General features: G+C 47.5%; 1 protein-coding gene across 1 annotated transcript; it reads right to left on the bottom strand.

The window, feature by feature from the left end:
- Positions 1-3,282: 3,282 nt before the first annotated feature.
- LOC130357661 (protein spinster homolog 1-like) lies at positions 3,283-17,088 on the bottom strand. Its single transcript, XM_056560392.1, has 3 exons — positions 16,715-17,088; positions 6,365-6,581; positions 3,283-4,885 (listed from the first exon to the last, which is right to left on the bottom strand). Exon 3 carries the CDS (start codon positions 4,858-4,860, stop codon positions 3,346-3,348), a length of 1,515 nt encoding a protein of 504 aa, XP_056416367.1. The 5' UTR covers positions 4,861-4,885; positions 6,365-6,581; positions 16,715-17,088; the 3' UTR covers positions 3,283-3,345.
- Positions 17,089-17,374: the final 286 nt, after the last annotated feature.

Below are 17,374 nucleotides of genomic sequence, written 5' to 3'. Positions count from 1 at the left end.
TGATAAAACTTACCTTAAACTTTGTGGGGATCCCACTGAACCTTTTAAAAAAGAACTGTTGACTCTGTTGGAAGAGGGGAAAGCCAGATCTATTTTGACCCAAAAAGAAGTGGATTATATTTTCGTGCCTGCTCCAATTATTCCTATCTTCCACTCGCTACCCAAGCTGCATAAGGACCGATTCCCGCCGCCGATGCGTCCGATCGTGGCGGGGATCGGATCCCTTAACGAGCACCTATGCGAGTGGTTGGACTCAGTACTGCAACCTCTGGTTATGCAATGCCCAAGTTATATCAAGGACACTAAGCACTTGCTAAAAATCATGGATGAATTCCCATTGAGTGATTCTCTGTCGTGGCTTACTTGCGACATTGAATCGCTCTATTCCAGTATTCCGAAAAACCTGGCATTATCAGCTATCTCGGATATACTGATGAGATTTTCTAAATATTCTGTGGATTTGAGACATTACATTATTGAGGTGGTAGATTTTGTGTTAAAACACAATTATTTTATGTTTGGTAACAATTTTTATTTGCAGCGCACGGGTGCTTCAATGGGAGCAAAGTCATCACCAGCTCGGGCTAACCTTTTTGTTTTTTGGTGGGAGGAGCAGTTTTTCTGACACCAATCCATTTTCCACATGCCTCGCATGGTATGGGAGGTATGTATAAGATGAGTTCATCATTTGGTCGTCTGACCATCTGACCGTTGATGCATTCATGACATATATCAATAATAATCGGTTCAATCTTACGTTTACCCACACATGGTGTAAAAGTGAAACCCCCTTTTTGGATGTCATATTACGTGGCAACCCTGATACAAATAAAATTGAGGTTGATCCTTACAGAAAAAGGATATCAGGCCATACCATCCTAAGGGCGAATTCATGCCATTCCAAACAAACGGTAAGAGCCATACCAGTAGGTGAACTTATATGAATTAAGCGGATCAGTTCTTCCGCCGAGATGTACCGCAGGGAAGCTGATGCAGCATGCACACGCCTGGCGGCTCGAGGTTACCCTGGATGGCTCTTGAAAAAAGCTCGGTCGAGAGTGGATCCTATGGATGGAAAATCCCTTTTTACAAGTAAGCAACCAACTGAATCCCAAGATTGTCCTACATTTGTCACCATGTACAGTCCAGAATTTAATGACATCAAACGCATTGTAATTAAACACTTACCTTTGCTATCAACAGATCCCACGGTAGGGGAGATTATAAAGTCAGGTGTGAGATTTGCAGCGAGGCGGGCACCTACTCTATCCAATCTCCTTGTTCCCAGTATGGTGGACACGGCTAGTGTTACCACCCAGTGGATTAGCACCAAGGGCTTCCACAAGTGCGGTAAATCGCGGTGTGTGGTATGTCCCTTTGCCGAAAAATGCCAGAAAATAGAAGGTACGGTGGATGGCAAATGCCATGTCATTCACAACTTTATAAACTGTGATAGCACTTTTGTTTTTATATAAAATCATGTGCACACAATGTCACTTAACATATGTGGGTTCCACCAAAAGGTCCTTTAAAAAACGCATGCAAGAGCACATTAGACATGCTGCTGGCCCTTTAAGCTCGAACATTTCTAACGTATCTAAACATTTTCTAATATGTCATAATTCAGACACCACTTCCCTCAGGTTCTCAGGCATTGAGAAGGTGACCCTAAATAAAAGGGGAGGTGACCATATTCGATCTCTCCACAATAGGGAAATAATGTGGATTTATCTTTTGAATTGCATTCAACCCCATGGTCTAAATAGCAAAACAGATTTAATATTACATTACTGATATGTCTCCCAATAATTTATCTGTGTTTGGTCCCATGTTTTTGTTTTAATCACGCGCACATGTGATGTGGACCTGTCCCTCCCCTTCCTGTGGGAATGGGGAAAATGCCCTGGAGTATATATGGGTGCCTCATTTGAGGATCTACAGGCTATGAGTAAGAATTGATAGATCAGAAACGCGTCAGCCATGCTTGGGACCCCCCTCTGTTTGTGCAATATTTCATATTTTTGATATGTTCACGGTTTGTCTGCCACCGTGAAGGCTATTAAGGAAGAACCCTGAATAAAGACGGACGTTTTACTTCTACTTGCTGGCTTTTTTAGTATTTTATTTTAGTTTTATCCACTGTGCCAGAGATGAAAATTATTCCAAAAGAAACTAACTGAACTGTCTATGCTCCCCCGTTGCTCCAATATTGGTGTCCCGTTCTCTGTTCGCTGCCTTCTGCTTTTCCTGCAGGTCAGTGAACCACCGTGCGCTCAGTGTCATCATTGTTTCAGCACCAGTTTTACAAATCAGTGTGCCTCCAGTGTTACACCAGTATTTATAAATAAGTGTGCCTCCAGCTGTTGCAAAACTATAACTTCCAGCATGCCTTGACAGCTAGAGACTGTCCGGGAATGCTGGGAGTTGTAGTTTTGGACCACCTGGAGAGACATTGTTTTGAAAACACTGCCTTAGTCAGTATTTTCCAACCTGGGGACTTCCAGCTGTTGCAAAACTACAACTCCCAGCATTCCCCTGACAGTCTTTAGCTGTCCAGGCATGCTGGGAGTTATAGTTCTGCAACAGCTGGAGACACTCAGGTTTGGTAGGTAGGTCCTTAGTCCATTGTTTTCCAACCTGGGTGCCTCCAGCTGTTGAAAAACTCTAACTCCCAGCTTAAGACTGTCCGGGCATGCTGGGAGTTGTAGTTTTGCAACAGCTGGAGGCCCCCAGGCTGGGAAACACTGATCTATCTATCTATCTATCTATCTATCAATCTATTATATATCTATCGCCTATCTATCTATCTATGTATCTCATATCTATCTATCCATCCATCCATCCATCTATCTATATCCATCTATTTATGCATCTATCTATCTATCTTTCTCATATCTATCCATCTATCCTCATATCTATCTATCTCATATCTATCTAAACTATTATATGGACCTGGCCTACAGGTGCACGCTACTAGGCTAGATATACAGCAACAGAAGAATGCAGCAGCACACTGCCAGCACAAGGATATAGGTGAAACATGCAAATGCAGTTAAAACATGGAGAGCTATACAGCTATGGTGTAATAGATGCAAATGTGAAACTATGAAATAGTGAGGCACTTAGCTCGCAAATTTGTCTCCGCCGGCGGTCAAATAGCTTGGACCGTCCCACCGCGATAAGGTAGCCTCCTTGGGACGGACCCTACACTGTGTATATGTCTCTGTGTGTCCGCCCCTGGGTAGAGAATAAGGGGTAAAGTGGAACATAGAACAAATGCAGTTATTTTTTTCTTAATTTTTTTTTAATGAAGTAAACGAGATAAAGGTAAGCAATGACTTTTCTTCAGTCTGAAGCGCGGTCCTCATCGGCAGGAAGCAGTGAGGAGGAGGAGGATGACGGAGGTTCTGATTCCATCTCTGCTTCTTTTTCGTCCCTCTCTATATATAGGGCCGTGGCCATGAAGAAGGCCCCTCCAATGACTGCCATTATGGTGCAGGTCATGAGGGCATACTCCAGGCTGCGGTATTTCAGAAGAGGGGATTTGGCATATCCTCGTTCGTAGGTGTCAGATATCAGGCCGATGAGGTACGGGCTGCCGGCGTCACCTAGGAGGTGATAGATTGTCATCTGCACAGCCAAGGCTGAAGATCTCCTCCACGGAGTTACTACTTTTAGTATAATGTCAGATATGAGGGTGAAATTTACTGACAGAAGCGTCTCTCCGATGAAGATGAAGATGTTGGTGGCAACGAGGCTGATGTTGCCAAAAGTCAATGCCAACAGAAGAAAAGGGGCGGAGAGCATCATCGCGCATCCACACACAAGCGGGTCCGCCCGTGGGTTGGATTTGCGATATCTTTTACTTATCTCCGTCCCTGCTACAACTCCCAGAATGCCGGAAACGACTGTAACCACACCAAATATTAGGATGTCGTGATAGTCACACGGTTCAGCACGGCAAGGGTCCTTCTCTTGTAGGAGTGTTCGTGCGTGGGTCAGGTATGACGGACCCCATACACCTATGGCTCCCACTATGAAGGATACAGCCGTCGATCCCATGGTGGTTAACATGAAGCTTCGATTTTTAAATAGTTTTTTCAGATCTGTCGCCCATTTGGCAAACTTCTGGGATTTGTTGTTCTTCTTCCCGTTTGTAGTCGTTCTTGGAAGCTCCTTTGTGACCAAAATCATCAAAGCCACAGCTATGAGGCCCAGGCCAGGGGTGACCCGAAATGCCCAGTGCCAATCGCCCCTTGCTGCATCAGTCACTTTGGGCCCGATGATGTATCCTAGTCCGCAGCCTACAGGTATGACGGAGTAAAACACGTTCAGCATGCGGGTCCGCTGGTCACTTGTAAAAAGGTCTGCAATGATGGAGGGGGCGATGGTGCAGAAAGTCGCCTCTCCGGCTCCAACCAGTCCACTGGTCAGCAGGAAGAGCAGGAAGTACCCGTCAGGGATGAATGACAGGGTAAGTGTCATGCTCAGCCAAACGATGACTCCTGCGCAAACAGTATATTTCTTATTACAGTGGTCGCCCAAATATCCGGCAATTGGTGCGACCAGCACGTAGCTTCCAATGAACAATGTATTCAATAAGCCGGACAAACTAGCATTGGTGTTATATGCTTTCTGTATATAAGGCAGCACCCCCGCCACGCTGGAGCGATTTGCATAGATGAGCAAATTAACAAAGGCGAGGATCACTACGGTGATGATGGAACGTGTGGTGGACATCACGCTTAGAGATGGCAGGTTCTGCCTCTCAGGGATATCGCCCTTTTCTACATCCATATCACTATGGTCCTCCATTGCTTCTTCCTCCTCCTTCAGCAATGGGTCTTGTGGAGAGGCCATGGTCACAGGTCAGAGCCTGAAAACACTAGAGAGAGAGAGATAAGTGAACACATTAGACAACATGTCATCATTCCTGTCATTATACAATAGATCCTTCATACAGAGCAGAAATGTCCAGCACAGAACCACAAGATAACACTAAGACCATCGCAGCCTCAGAAGAAGACGCTTCTCTATAAGTGTTATATATGGAGACGTCTTCCCTGAGGTTACCAATGTCTGATAACCCTGAACCTATCCGGTCCTAGTAATATCTGATAACCCTGAACCTGTCCGGTCCTAGTAATATCTGATAACCCTGAACCTGTCCGGTCCTAGTAATATCTGATAACCCTGAACCTGTCCGGTCCTAGTAATATCTGATAACCCTAAACCTGTCCGGTCCTAGTAATATCTGATAACCCGGAACCTGTCCAGTCCTAGTATTATCTGATAACCCTGAACCTGTCCAGTCCTAGTAATATCTGATAACCCTGAACCTGTCCGGTCCTAGTAATATCTGATAACCCTGAACCTGTCCGGTCCTAGTAATATCTGATAACCCTGAACCTGTCCGGTCCTAGTAATATCTGACAACCCTGATTCTGTCCGGTCCTAGTAATATCTGATAACCCTGAACCTGTCCGGTCCTAGTAATATCTGATAACCCTGAACCTGTCCGGTCCTAGTAATATCTGATAACCCTGAACCTGTCCGGTCCTAGTAATATCTGATAACCCTGAACCTGTCCGGTCCTAGTAATATCTGATAAACCTGAACCTCTCCGGTCATAGTAATATCTGATAACCCTGAATCTGTCCGGTCCTAGTAATATCTGATAACCCTAAACCTCTCTGGTCCTAGTAATATCTGATAACCCTAAACCTGTCCGGTCCTAGTAATATCTGATAACCCTGAATCTGTCCCAGTAATGGTGGATTATAAGGGCTTGGCTGTATGGTCACTGGGCCATGTGAACTTCATACTGTAGATACAATTGGGCTATCCTGCTATATACATTTACTAATAATGAACCTACCCCACCTCATTGGGATCTATCCATCCCCTATATGACTTTCTGCCACTAGTTGATTTGAAAATGTTCCCTTTCGGAGTACCCGGAGTATTTCTATTGTTAGTACACACAGAATTCTATTATATAATATTATATTTCTGCCCCAATCTTTCTGTTATTCTTTTACTACACCACCAAATCTTTCTCATAGACTTATATCTTTTAGAACTTCATGATTTAGGACTCTTTTTCTTGGGGGCTTTTTGGGCATAATTGCATTTTAGCAGTTTTGCAAGAAAAAGCTCTGGTCATGATACTATCTTTGCGTTTTATTATGTTTAATGCCTAAGCCAAGTATTGTCACAATGCTATGAGAAATATAACTTTTGTTATTTCTTTTGGAAATTAATTTCTTGGTTTTTTTTGTTAAAAAAAAAAGCAACAGCAATAGAAAAAAACTGTCAAACAAAAAGCCCTGTGTATGTATGAATAGAAGAGGCTGAGACTTACCTTGTGGTTCTCTCTTCAGACAAAGAACGGTCAAAATCTTGAATTCTCTATCGCAAATAGAAACTCTCTAACAAACACTTTGCACCACAGGTTGTGAATGCAAAACACACTGAAGAGACTGCAGCCGGCGCGCACCTCCTTGTACAGCTTACGGTGACATCATCACAAGCATGTGTGACATCACAAGGTTCTAAACCATCTTCAGGTATGTGTATATCTGTATAGTAAATGTGAGTAGCCGTATTAGTCCAGTGATGCAGATTGTAATACCTTTTTTATTGGACTAACAGAATTTTGTAGAGACAAACTTTTGGGATTCCTCCCTGATAATTTATAAAGTCCTTTGATCATTAGTCCTTGACTATTGGACTTGATAAAGGGAGGAATCCTGAAAGCTTGTCTCTACAAAATTCTGTTAGTCCAATAAAAAAGGTATTACAAGAGACTGCAACATATTTTTTGATTTGTGTGTGTGTGTATATATATATATATATATATATATATATATATATATATAGTTCCAAGCGTGAGTAGGTGCCTCCAGCTAGGGTCGTGTCCAGGATCCTGCATACGTAGTTCCAAGGAAAATGCTGTGGCACTCAAGGTATGGTGAAAAAATGAAAACTATTTATTCATCCCAAATGTGCAAAGAGCAACGTTTCAATGGTCTCACACCATCATTATCAAGCCACTTGATAATGATGGTGTGAGACCATTGAAACGTTGCTCTTTGCACATTTGGGATGAATAAATAGTTTTCATTTTTTCACCATACCTTGAGTGCCACAGCATTTTCCTTGGAACTACGTATGCAGAATCCTGGACCCGGACCCTAGCTGGAGGCACCTACTCACACTTTAGGAGTGCTGCTTTCTTCTTTGACATATATATATATATATATATATATATATATATATATATATATATATATATATATATATTAATATTCACCTAGAAATACATCAAGTACATAAAAACATCTTTTAGAAAAATATTTCTCCAGGCCTGCCGAGTATATCCCCATACTTCACAGTGTCTTCTTAGTTTATATATTTAAATCTTTTGACCTTTTAACCCCACTAGGACCAAGGGCATCCTGGGACTTAAAGGGGTATTCCAGGCCAAAACTTTTTTTATATATCAACTGACTCCAGAAAGTTAAACAGATTTGTAAATTACTTCAATTAAAAAATCTTAATCCTTTCAGTACTTATGACCTTCTGAAGTTAAGGTTTTTTTTTCTGTCTAAGTCCTCTCTGATGACACGTGTCTCGGGCAACGCCCAGTTTAGAAGCAAATCCCCATAGCAAACCTCTTCTAAACTGGGCCTTTCCCGAGACAGGTGTCATCAGAGAGCACTTAGACAGAAAATAACAACCTTAACTTCAGAAGCTCATAAGTACTGAAAGGGTTAAGATTTTTTAATAGAAGTAATTTACAAATCTGTTTAACTTTCTGGAGCCAGTTGATATATATAAAAAAGTTTTTGCCTGGAATACCCCTTTAAGATTGAACCGATTATTATTGATATATGTCATGAATGCCTCAACGGTCAGATGGTCGGACGACCAAATGATGACCACATCGTCTACATACCTCCCATACCATGCAAGGCATGTGGAAAATGGATTGGTGTCAGAAAAAATTAACTGCTCCTCCCACCAAAAAACAAAAAGGTTAGCCCGAGCTGGTGATGACTTTGCTCCCATTGAAGCACCCGTACGCTGCAAATAAAAATTGTTACCAAACATAAAATAATTGTGTTTTAACACAAAATCTAACTCCTCAATAATGTAATGTCTCAAATCCACAGAATATTTAGAAAATCTCATCAGTATATCCGAGATAGCTGATAATGCCAGGTTTTGCGGAATACTGGAATTGAGCGATTCAATGTCGCAAGTAAGCCACGACAGAGAATCGCTCCATGTGAATTTAGTTCTTCTGACCAGGAGTTTACTGAAAATTCAGATTGTTCAGATACCACGGACACTAGCGGGGACTCAGAACCGCAATATGTGAACACTCACAAGAATCGCAATGCGAGAAGACAGTCAAAAAACGAGGAAGGCACGGTGGCAGAAAACATAGGTAGAAGAGCTTCGGAGCATAACAAGGACAAACGGAAAAAGTAATAAAAGAGGATTTTCAAGTCATTAACATTTCTGCACAAATCATTACAGATTAAGAAACCTCGGTCCTGTGGAAAGGACAAGGGTTTCTCTCCTACACATCATTTTCATGTTTATCGGACAATTTTGGATATAAATAAATTTGTGAGAACTTTAACAGTTAAGAAACATTTTTTTGTGGAAAATGCTGATGAACCATCGGACCCACCTCAACTTTCTATAAACCCTGATTTACCACTAATGCATACGTTAGCAGAACAAATTGCTTTTAGAGATCTCTGTCTCCTTGAAAATAGTGGGATATCAATATCAATTTGTGATGAAGTGAATACTGCACATACCTTCTCCACTAAAAACCAACATTTTTACCCCATACAGACCAGACCAGCAATTTTTGATTGGTTCAAGGACCTTATCATGAAAGATTTCGTTAATCTACAATCAAAAGTAATGTCCAATACAACTCATCCTAATTTGAATAAATAGGAGGCTGCTGCCATAAAGAAATTAAAGAAAAACAAAAATTTGACGATCCGATCCACCGATAAAGGCGGCTCGGTAGTATGTATGGACACGGGACTGTATATCAATTTAAATGAAAATCTACTATCTGATGATAAAACTTACCTTAAACTTTGTGGGGATCCCACTGAACCTTTTAAAAAAGAACTGTTGACTCTGTTGGAAGAGGGGAAAGCCAGATCTATTTTGACCCAAAAAGAAATGGATTATATTTTCGTGCCTGCTCCAATTATTCCTATCTTCCACTCGCTACCCAAGCTACATAAGGACCGATTCCCACCGCCGATGCGTCTGATCGTGGCGGGGATCGGATCCCTTAACGAGCACCTATGCGAGTGGTTGGACTCAGTACTGCAACCTCTGGTTATGCAATGCCCAAGTTATATCAAGGACACTAAGCACTTGCTAAAAATCATGGATGAATTCACATGGAGCGATACTCTGTCGTGGCTTACTTGCGACATTGAATCGCTCTATTCCAGTATTCCGCAAAACCTGGCATTATCAGCTATCTCGGATATACTGATGAGATTTTCTAAATATTCTGTGGATTTGAGACATTACATTATTGAGGTGGTAGATTTTGTGTTAAAACACAATTATTTTATGTTTGGTAACAATTTTTATTTGCAGCGCACGGGTGCTTCAATGGGAGCAAAGTCATCACCAGCTCGGGCTAACCTTTTTGTTTTTTGGTGGGAGGAGCAGTTTTTCTGACACCAATCCATTTTCCACATGCCTCGCATGGTATGGGAGGTATGTATCCGATGTGTTCATCATTTGGTCGTCTGACCATCTGACCGTTGATGCATTCATGACATATATCAATAATAATCGGTTCAATCTTACGTTTACCCACACATCGTGTAAAAGTGAAACCCCCTTTTTGGATGTCATATTACGTGGCAACCCTGATACAAATACAATTGAGGTTGATCCTTACAGAAAAAGGATATCAGGTAATACCATCCTAAGGGCGAATTCATGCCATTCCAAACAAACAGTAAGAGCCATACCAGTAGGTGAACTTAAGCGGAACAGTTCTTCCGCCGAGGTGTACCGCAGGGAAGCTGATGCAGCATGCACACGCCTGGCGGCTTGAGGTTACCCTGGATGGCTCTTGAAAAAAGCTCGGTCGAGAGAGACAACCCCGGACCGGACAGTATGGGAGGGGAGGGGGTCCATGACAGGGGACAGCTCTGGAGCGTCCGGGGTCAGGGAAAGTTCAGGGAGGGCAGATGGGGGACAAGGGGCGGAGAGTTAGGGTAAGTTATAAATAAAGGGGGCAGTGGGGACAGTGACCACTGGCCGAGGAGACATCGAGGGAGAAAGCTGGGCTTACCATGGATGCTGCGCTGGAAGATCTGATGCGGAGGGTCCGGGACGAGGTAGTGGCGAGGGGCGCTGACTGGCTGGTGCCGCAGCTGCAGGGTCTTCAGGCCGGGAGCGCTGCAGAGGGATCCGGGGCCCCTAGGTCCAGTGCCCCCCGATCCAGGCCCCCTTCGCGCCTGAGCCCGGAGGTAATTCCACGCACCCGCCGCCGCCATGCGAGCCCCTTGCGGGACCCTCCCGCTACCCCTGCACCATCCGATCCCACTCCTGAGGGCAGGGGGGCGGGGAGGAATCCACCGGGCGTGCAGCGGGTGGCGGAGACGAGCGGCGCTGTCGCGGCTGCTGGGAGAGGAGGCCGCAACGCGAACCTGGACGATACGGCTGTCCCTCGCTCTGATGTTCCGAGAGCGAGGGGGGCCCGGAGGTCGGGGAGGAGGCGCAGTGTTTCTCCAGTGGCCCGGAGGGGCGCACAAACCACGCGGGTGGCTGTTGGAGGGAGCCAGGAGGAGGCTTCCGGTATCGCTGAGGCCCCCAGGAACTATGGGGGCCGGAGGTCTGGGCACCATGACGACGGGAGAGGCCAAGATCCTGCACGGGGGAGGTCGGGGAATGGTCTGGCCCTGGGCACGTCTGAAGCGAGCTCAGCTGAACTGAGCAGTGATGGGGAGGGGAGGGGCCGGGACTCCCCTGCCTTGAGTGCTACAGGAGAGAGACTTGCCTCTGTTGTCGGGAGAGTGGAGACAAGAGGAGTCGGGGCAGGAGGAAGACGCAGGCTGTCTGTGGCTGGGAGTGTGGTGGAGCCGCCTGCACCAGCTGGAGGCAGTGTTGCTGCTGATGGAGTGGATGTTCGTGGAGCTGCAACAGCGGGGTCTGCCCACCGCGTGCCGTCTGGATCTACGGGAGCTGCTGCATCGGGTGCTGGTGGAGATTCGGGAGCTACAGCCGCTGGTCACCTGGGGCCAGAGAGGCTTGGTGAGTCTGCTTCATTGTCCAATGTGGGGGGGGGGGGGGGTTGTGGGAGGGGCTACAGTCTTTGCTGCGTGATGTTAGAAGTCTTTTGCAGGACAGGGCCGCGTCTAGCAGGGGGTCCCCGGTTGCTGTGTGGGAGGCAGGACAGGGTCCGCAGGGGTTGGTGGCGGCAGGCAAGGCAGCTGGGGGGAGTGGGGGGTCTGCAGTGGTGACGGCTGCGGTTGGTACTGAGGTCGAGACAGGGAGGGGTGCGATAGTGGGGGCGCCGGCGGCTAAGGCGGGGGATGAGGTGAGATTGGCGGATGCGGCTAGGGGGGAGGTTTATGTCTGTTTTGAAGGGCCGCTGGGGGCTCATTTGAAGGCGGAGGTCAGGGAGAAAATATGGAAGGATGAGTATGTGGAGATATTTTCTCTCTTGCCTCTGGAGAAATTTAATTTAGACAGGGTGAAGCCGGACGAGTCTAAGAAGGAAGAGGAGGAGCGTCGGCGGTATCGGTTGATGCCCCGGACGTTTTCCAATTGGTTGCAGGCCTTCGCCATCCTAGCCAGTGTCATTGGGGAGAAAGCGCCTGGGAATTGTTCAGGTCTTTTTTGTTACATGGATTCAGTGGGGGAGGCGTACAGGGTTTATGGGGGTACCGCTTGGTTGCGGTATGATGAACAGTTCCGGCAGCGGAAGGCGGTTAGGCCTTCTTTACGCTGGGATCATAAAGACATTGGGCTTTGGATGAGGTTGATGGCGGCACCGAAGGGTGTGGGCCAGTCCTTTCGGGACGGGGCCGGTGCGACCGGATCTGGGTCCGGTCGGCCGGCGGGGACGGGTAAAGGGTGCTGCTGGCAGTTTAATGAGGGGCAATGCCGATTCGGGGAGGGATGCCGTTTTAAGCATGAATGCTCCGGTTGCGGAGGTGCTCACAGTTTGTCCCGATGTTTTAAAAAGGGGAAGAGAGGGGGATCGGAGATTGAGCACAAGGGGGGAAACACCATTGAGAGTGGCAAGGATGGGGCCGTTTTTAGACAAGTACCCAAATAGGGGGGATGCTCAACTGTTGAGGGAGGGGTTTGAGTTAGGATTTCGTATCCCGTGTGCCAATGTTAAACCGCAAGGGGTGGTTAGGAATTTGGTGTCGGCTCTGCGGCACCCGCAGGTGGTTAGGGAGAAGTTGTTGAAGGAGGTGTCGTTGGGCCGCATGGCGGGCCCATTTCCGGAGGTTCCTTTGCTGGAATTACGGGTGTCCCCTTTGGGGCTTGTTCCGAAGAAGGAGCCGAATAGATTCCGGCTTATTCACCACCTTTCACATCCGGTGGGAGGCTCGGTGAATGACGGGATTGATCCGGAGGTGTGCGCAGTGACGTATACCTCTTTTGATGCGGCGCTGGCTTGGGTCCGGAAATATGGGAGGGGGGCGCTCTTGGCTAAGACAGATATTGAGGCGGCGTTTCGCCTTTTGCCGGTGCACCTGGATAGTTTTGTGTTGTTGGGGTGTTGTTGGGAGGGGGAGTATTTTGTGGATAAATGTTTACCTATGGGGTGCTCGGTGTCGTGCGCACTGTTTGAGTGTTTTAGCAGGTTTCTGGAATGGGTAGTGCGGGCCGAGTCTCAAGTTGATTCGGTGCTGCATTACCTCGACGATTTTTTGTTCGTGGGTCTGGGTGGTTCGGCGTTGTGTTCGGTGTTATTGCAGACTATGGAGAGGGTGGCGGCCGGCTTTGGGGTGCCCTTGGCGCCCGACAAGACGGAGGGGCCGTCCACTCAATTGAAGTTTTTGGGCTTGGTAATAGACACGGTGGCCATGGAATGCCGGCTGCCTGAAGATAAACTGAGTGAATTAAAGGGGGTGGTGCCGTCGGCGGCGGGGATGCGGAAGTTGCAACTTAGGGACTTGCAGTCGTTGTTGGGTAGGCTGAATTTTGCCTGTCGCATTATGCCAATGGGGCGGGTCTTCTGCCGCAGGTTGGCGGCAGCGACCGCGGGGGTGACCAGGCCGCGGCATTATGTTCGCCTGACTGCGGATCTGCGAGCTGACTTGGCGGTGTGGGCGGAGTTTTTGGAGGTCTATAATGGTAGGTCGGTCATCATGGGGGGGCAAGTGTCCAATTGGGATCTGGAGTTGTTTACCGATGCGTCGGGGAGCCATGGGTTCGGAGTATATTGGCAGGGGGAATGGTGCGTCGCTGCATGGCCGGATGAGTGGAGGTCGGCAGGGCTGGTGCGGAACTTGGCTCTATTGGAATTATTTCCTATTCTGGTGGCGGTTAAGATTTGGGGGGATAGGCTCCGGGACAAGAAGGTATGCTTTCGGTGCGATAATCTGGGGGTAATTCTCCGCCGGTTGTGCGTTTGTTGCGGCAGCTGGTGTTGAGGGGGTTGCGTCTTAATGCGCAGTTTGTTGCCTTGCATGTTCCTGGGGTTCAGAACGAAATTGCTGACTCCCTTTCTCGTTTCCAGTGGGGTCGATTTCGGGCGTTGGCACCGGAAGCGGAGGTCGAAGTGATCGCATGTCCGGAGGAGCTGTGGAGAGTGGTTTAATGGCGGCTTTTGGGCTTGTCAGGTGGTCGGTCTGTGCGAGCACCTGGGCCGGCTATTGTAAGTGCTGGAAAGAGTGGGAAGAACTGGTGGCAGGTATGGGTGTGTTGCAGTCTGTGGGGGATTGGGAGGCGGCAGTCTTGTGTTTTGTGGGGAGGTTGTATGAGGACGGGGTGTCCGGGTCCGGACTTAGCCGGCGGCTGTCGGCTTTGGCGTTTTGGTTCCAGGTACGGGGAATGCAGGACGCTACTAAGGCATTTTTGGTTAGAAAGGCGGCCAGGGGGTTTCGGAGGGGCTTGCAGGTTAGGGACTCCAGGAGGCCGGTGTCCTTTTCTTTGTTAGTGGAGTTAGGTGGTGTTTTGTCCCGGGTGTGTCTTTCGAATTTTGAGCTGGTTCTGTTTCGGCTTGCTTTTTCATTAGCGTTTTTTGGAGCGTTTCGGGTGTCGGAATTGGTGGCGCCGAGTAAGGTCTCGGTGGGAGGGTTGTTGGTGTCTGATGTGACTGATGACGGGGGTAATTTGGCATGTGTGGTCCGGCGCTCCAAGACAGATCAGTTGGGTCGGGGTTTTGTGGTGAGATTGGCGCCGTTGGCTGGGTCGGGCATGTGCCCGGTGTCTTGTTTTAGGGCATACGTGGCTATTCGCCCGGCAATGGGGGGGCCATTGCTGATGCACGAAAGTGGTGAATTTTTATCTAGGTTTCAGTTTATTCGAGTTTTCCAGCTGGCCTTGAAAAAACTGGGTAGGGGTAGTGGGGACTTTAGTTCCCATTCATTCAGGATTGGGGCTGCTACAGAGGCTGCAAGGTGGGGGCTGGGACCAGATGCTATACGGCGGATAGGCCGGTGGGAATCTGATAGATTTCGTTTATATGTGCGTCCTCATTTGATGTAATTTCGGTGGGTTTGTTGCTGTAAGGGGTTTTTTGTTTGTTGTTTATGTTTTTCAGGTGCTGCGCCGTGCCTAATCTGGATCCTGGGACACTCATATGTGGTGCTCCCGGATGGGCGGCAATTGGGGTTTTCCAGGGAAGAGGCACAGGTGAGGTGGTTGGGACAAGGTGGGTTGCTGTGGGGGGGAATTCTGCCGTTCTTACAGAAATATGTCGACCTTGATAGGGCCCCTGATGTGTTAGTCCTTCACGTGGGGGGCAACGACTTGGGGGGTAGGACGGCCAGGTCCTTGATGAGGGACATTAAGCTGGACCTGTTGAGAATCTGGTCGTCATTTCCGGGGATTTTTATCATATGGTCGGACATTGTGGCCAGGCTTAAATGGAAGCGGGCAAGGTCGGTGGCTAGCCTGAACAGGGCGCGGGCAAAAGTTAATAGAGTGGTCAGTCGTTTTGTGGCTAGGAACGGGGGCCTGGCGGTCAGGCACAGGGAACTGGAGGTTGCCTCTTCCGAGTTTTTGGGGCCTGATGGGGTCCATTTGAATCCCATTGGGACGGATCTTTGGGCATGGGAAATACGAGACATGTTGGAGAGGGCGGTTCAGTTGTGGGGGAGCGGCCGCTTGTAAGGAGTCACAAGAGGCCGTCGGTGGCAGGAGCTAGAGGGGGACTTGGAGACAATTGGAGAGAGTTGGCACTGAATGGGATGGTGAGGCTGGGGGCGGTACCCAGCCTCGTGTGGTGAAACCCTGCGGGAGAGGCCCAAAGGGGCGGGGGTCTCTGAAGGCGGTGCCCTGGGGTTAAGGGAAGGGACGACCCAGGGCAAAGTAGGAGACCCGAGGAAAATTTGGGATGCCTCCAAGTCCTCTCTCTGGCTAAGTGGTAGAGTCGAGTTAAAGGATATTTGCACTAGTTTGTTTGTATAGGGATATGTGTGGTCAGGTAATGTTACATGAGTATGTTTAATGTTATTTAAAGGTTAATTAATATTTGAGGATTAAGTTATGATGTTTTGAATAAAATGGCCGCTGTGGCCTTTATACCAAAAGTATGTGGTCCGTGTCTTTTATGGGGGGAGTAAGTAAGAAGAAGGGTCACAGCGCAGGTGGATGATACCCTAGTCAAGACAACCCCGGACCGGACAGTATGGGAGGGGAGGGGGTCCATGACAGGGGACAGCTCTGGAGCGTCCGGGGTCAGGGAAAGTTCAGGGAGGGCAGATGGGGGACAAGGGGCGGAGAGTTAGGGTAAGTTATAAATAAAGGGGGCAGTGGGGACAGTGACCACTGGCCGAGGAGACATCGAGGGAGAAAGTTGCCCGCCCGCCTGCCCTGATGTCGTGTTCATCGGTGGGGTATATTTGAGATGTCGAAGCGGCAGGAGCTAGAGGGGGACTTGGAGACAATTGGAGAGAGTTGGCACTGAATGGGATGGTGAGGCTGGGGGCGGTACCCAGCCTCGTGTGGTCAAACCCTGCGGGAGAGGCCCAAAGGGGCGGGGGTCTCTGAAGGCGGTGCCCTGGGGTTAAGGGAAGGGACGACCCAGGGCAAAGTAGGAGACCCGAGGAAAATTTGGGATGCCTCCAAGTCCTCTCTCTGGCTAGGTGGTAGAGTCGAGTTAAAGGATATTTGCACTAGTTTGTTTGTATAGGGATATGTGTGGTCAGGTAATGTTACATGAGTATGTTTAATGTTATTTAAAGGTTAATTAATATTTGAGGATTAAGTTATGATGTTTTGAATAAAATGGCCGCTGTGGCCTTTATACCAAAAGTATGTGGTCCGTGTCTTTTATGGGGGGAGTAAGTAAGAAGAAGGGTCACAGCGCAGGTGGATGATACCCTAGTCATGGATCCTATGGATCGAAAATCCCTTTTTACAAGTAAGCAACCAACTGAATCACAAGATTGTCCTACATTTGTCACCACGTACAGTCCAGAATTTAATGACATCAAACGCATTGTAATTAAACACTTACCTTTGCTATCAACAGATCCCACGGTAGGGGAGATTATAAAGTCAGGTGTGAGATTTGCAGCGAGGCGGGCACCTACTCTATCCAATCTCCTTGTTCCCAGTATGGTGGACACGGCTAGTGTTACCACCCAGTGGATTAGCACCAAGGGCTTCCACAAGTGCGGTAAATCGCGGTGTGTGGTATGTCCCTTTGCCGAAAAATGCCAGAAAATAGAAGGTACGGTGGATGGCAAATGCCATGTCATTCACAACTTTATAAACTGTGATAGCACTTTTGTTTTATATAAAATCATGTGCACACAATGTCACTTAACATATGTGGGTTCCACCAAAAGGTCCCTTAAAAAATGCATGCAAGAGCACATTAGACATGCTGCTGGCCCTTTAAGCTCGAACATTTCTAACGTATCTAAACATTTTCTAATATGTCATAATTCAGACACCACTTCCCTCAGGTTCTCAGGCATTGAGAAGGGGAAGCTAAATAAAAGGGGAGGCGACCATATTCGATCCCTCCACAATAGGGACATCATGTGGATTTATCTTTTGAATTGCATTCAACCCCATGGTCTAAATAGCAAAACAGATTTAATATTACATTACTGATATGTCTCTGAATAATTTATCTGTGTTTGGTCCCATGTTTTTGTTTTAATCACGC

This window comes from Hyla sarda, chromosome 2 (assembly GCF_029499605.1).
Source record: "Hyla sarda isolate aHylSar1 chromosome 2, aHylSar1.hap1, whole genome shotgun sequence".
NCBI classification, from domain to species: Eukaryota; Metazoa; Chordata; class Amphibia; order Anura; family Hylidae; genus Hyla; species Hyla sarda.
The sequence above is the reverse complement of the archived record's forward strand: the minus strand, read 5'-3'. Positions and strand labels throughout refer to the sequence as shown.

Excerpts from the sequence above, each read along its gene's own strand:
- LOC130357661 (XM_056560392.1), bottom strand. The coding sequence starts at position 4,860 with ATGGCCTCTCCACAAGACCCATTGCTGAAGGAGGAGGAAGAAGCAATG.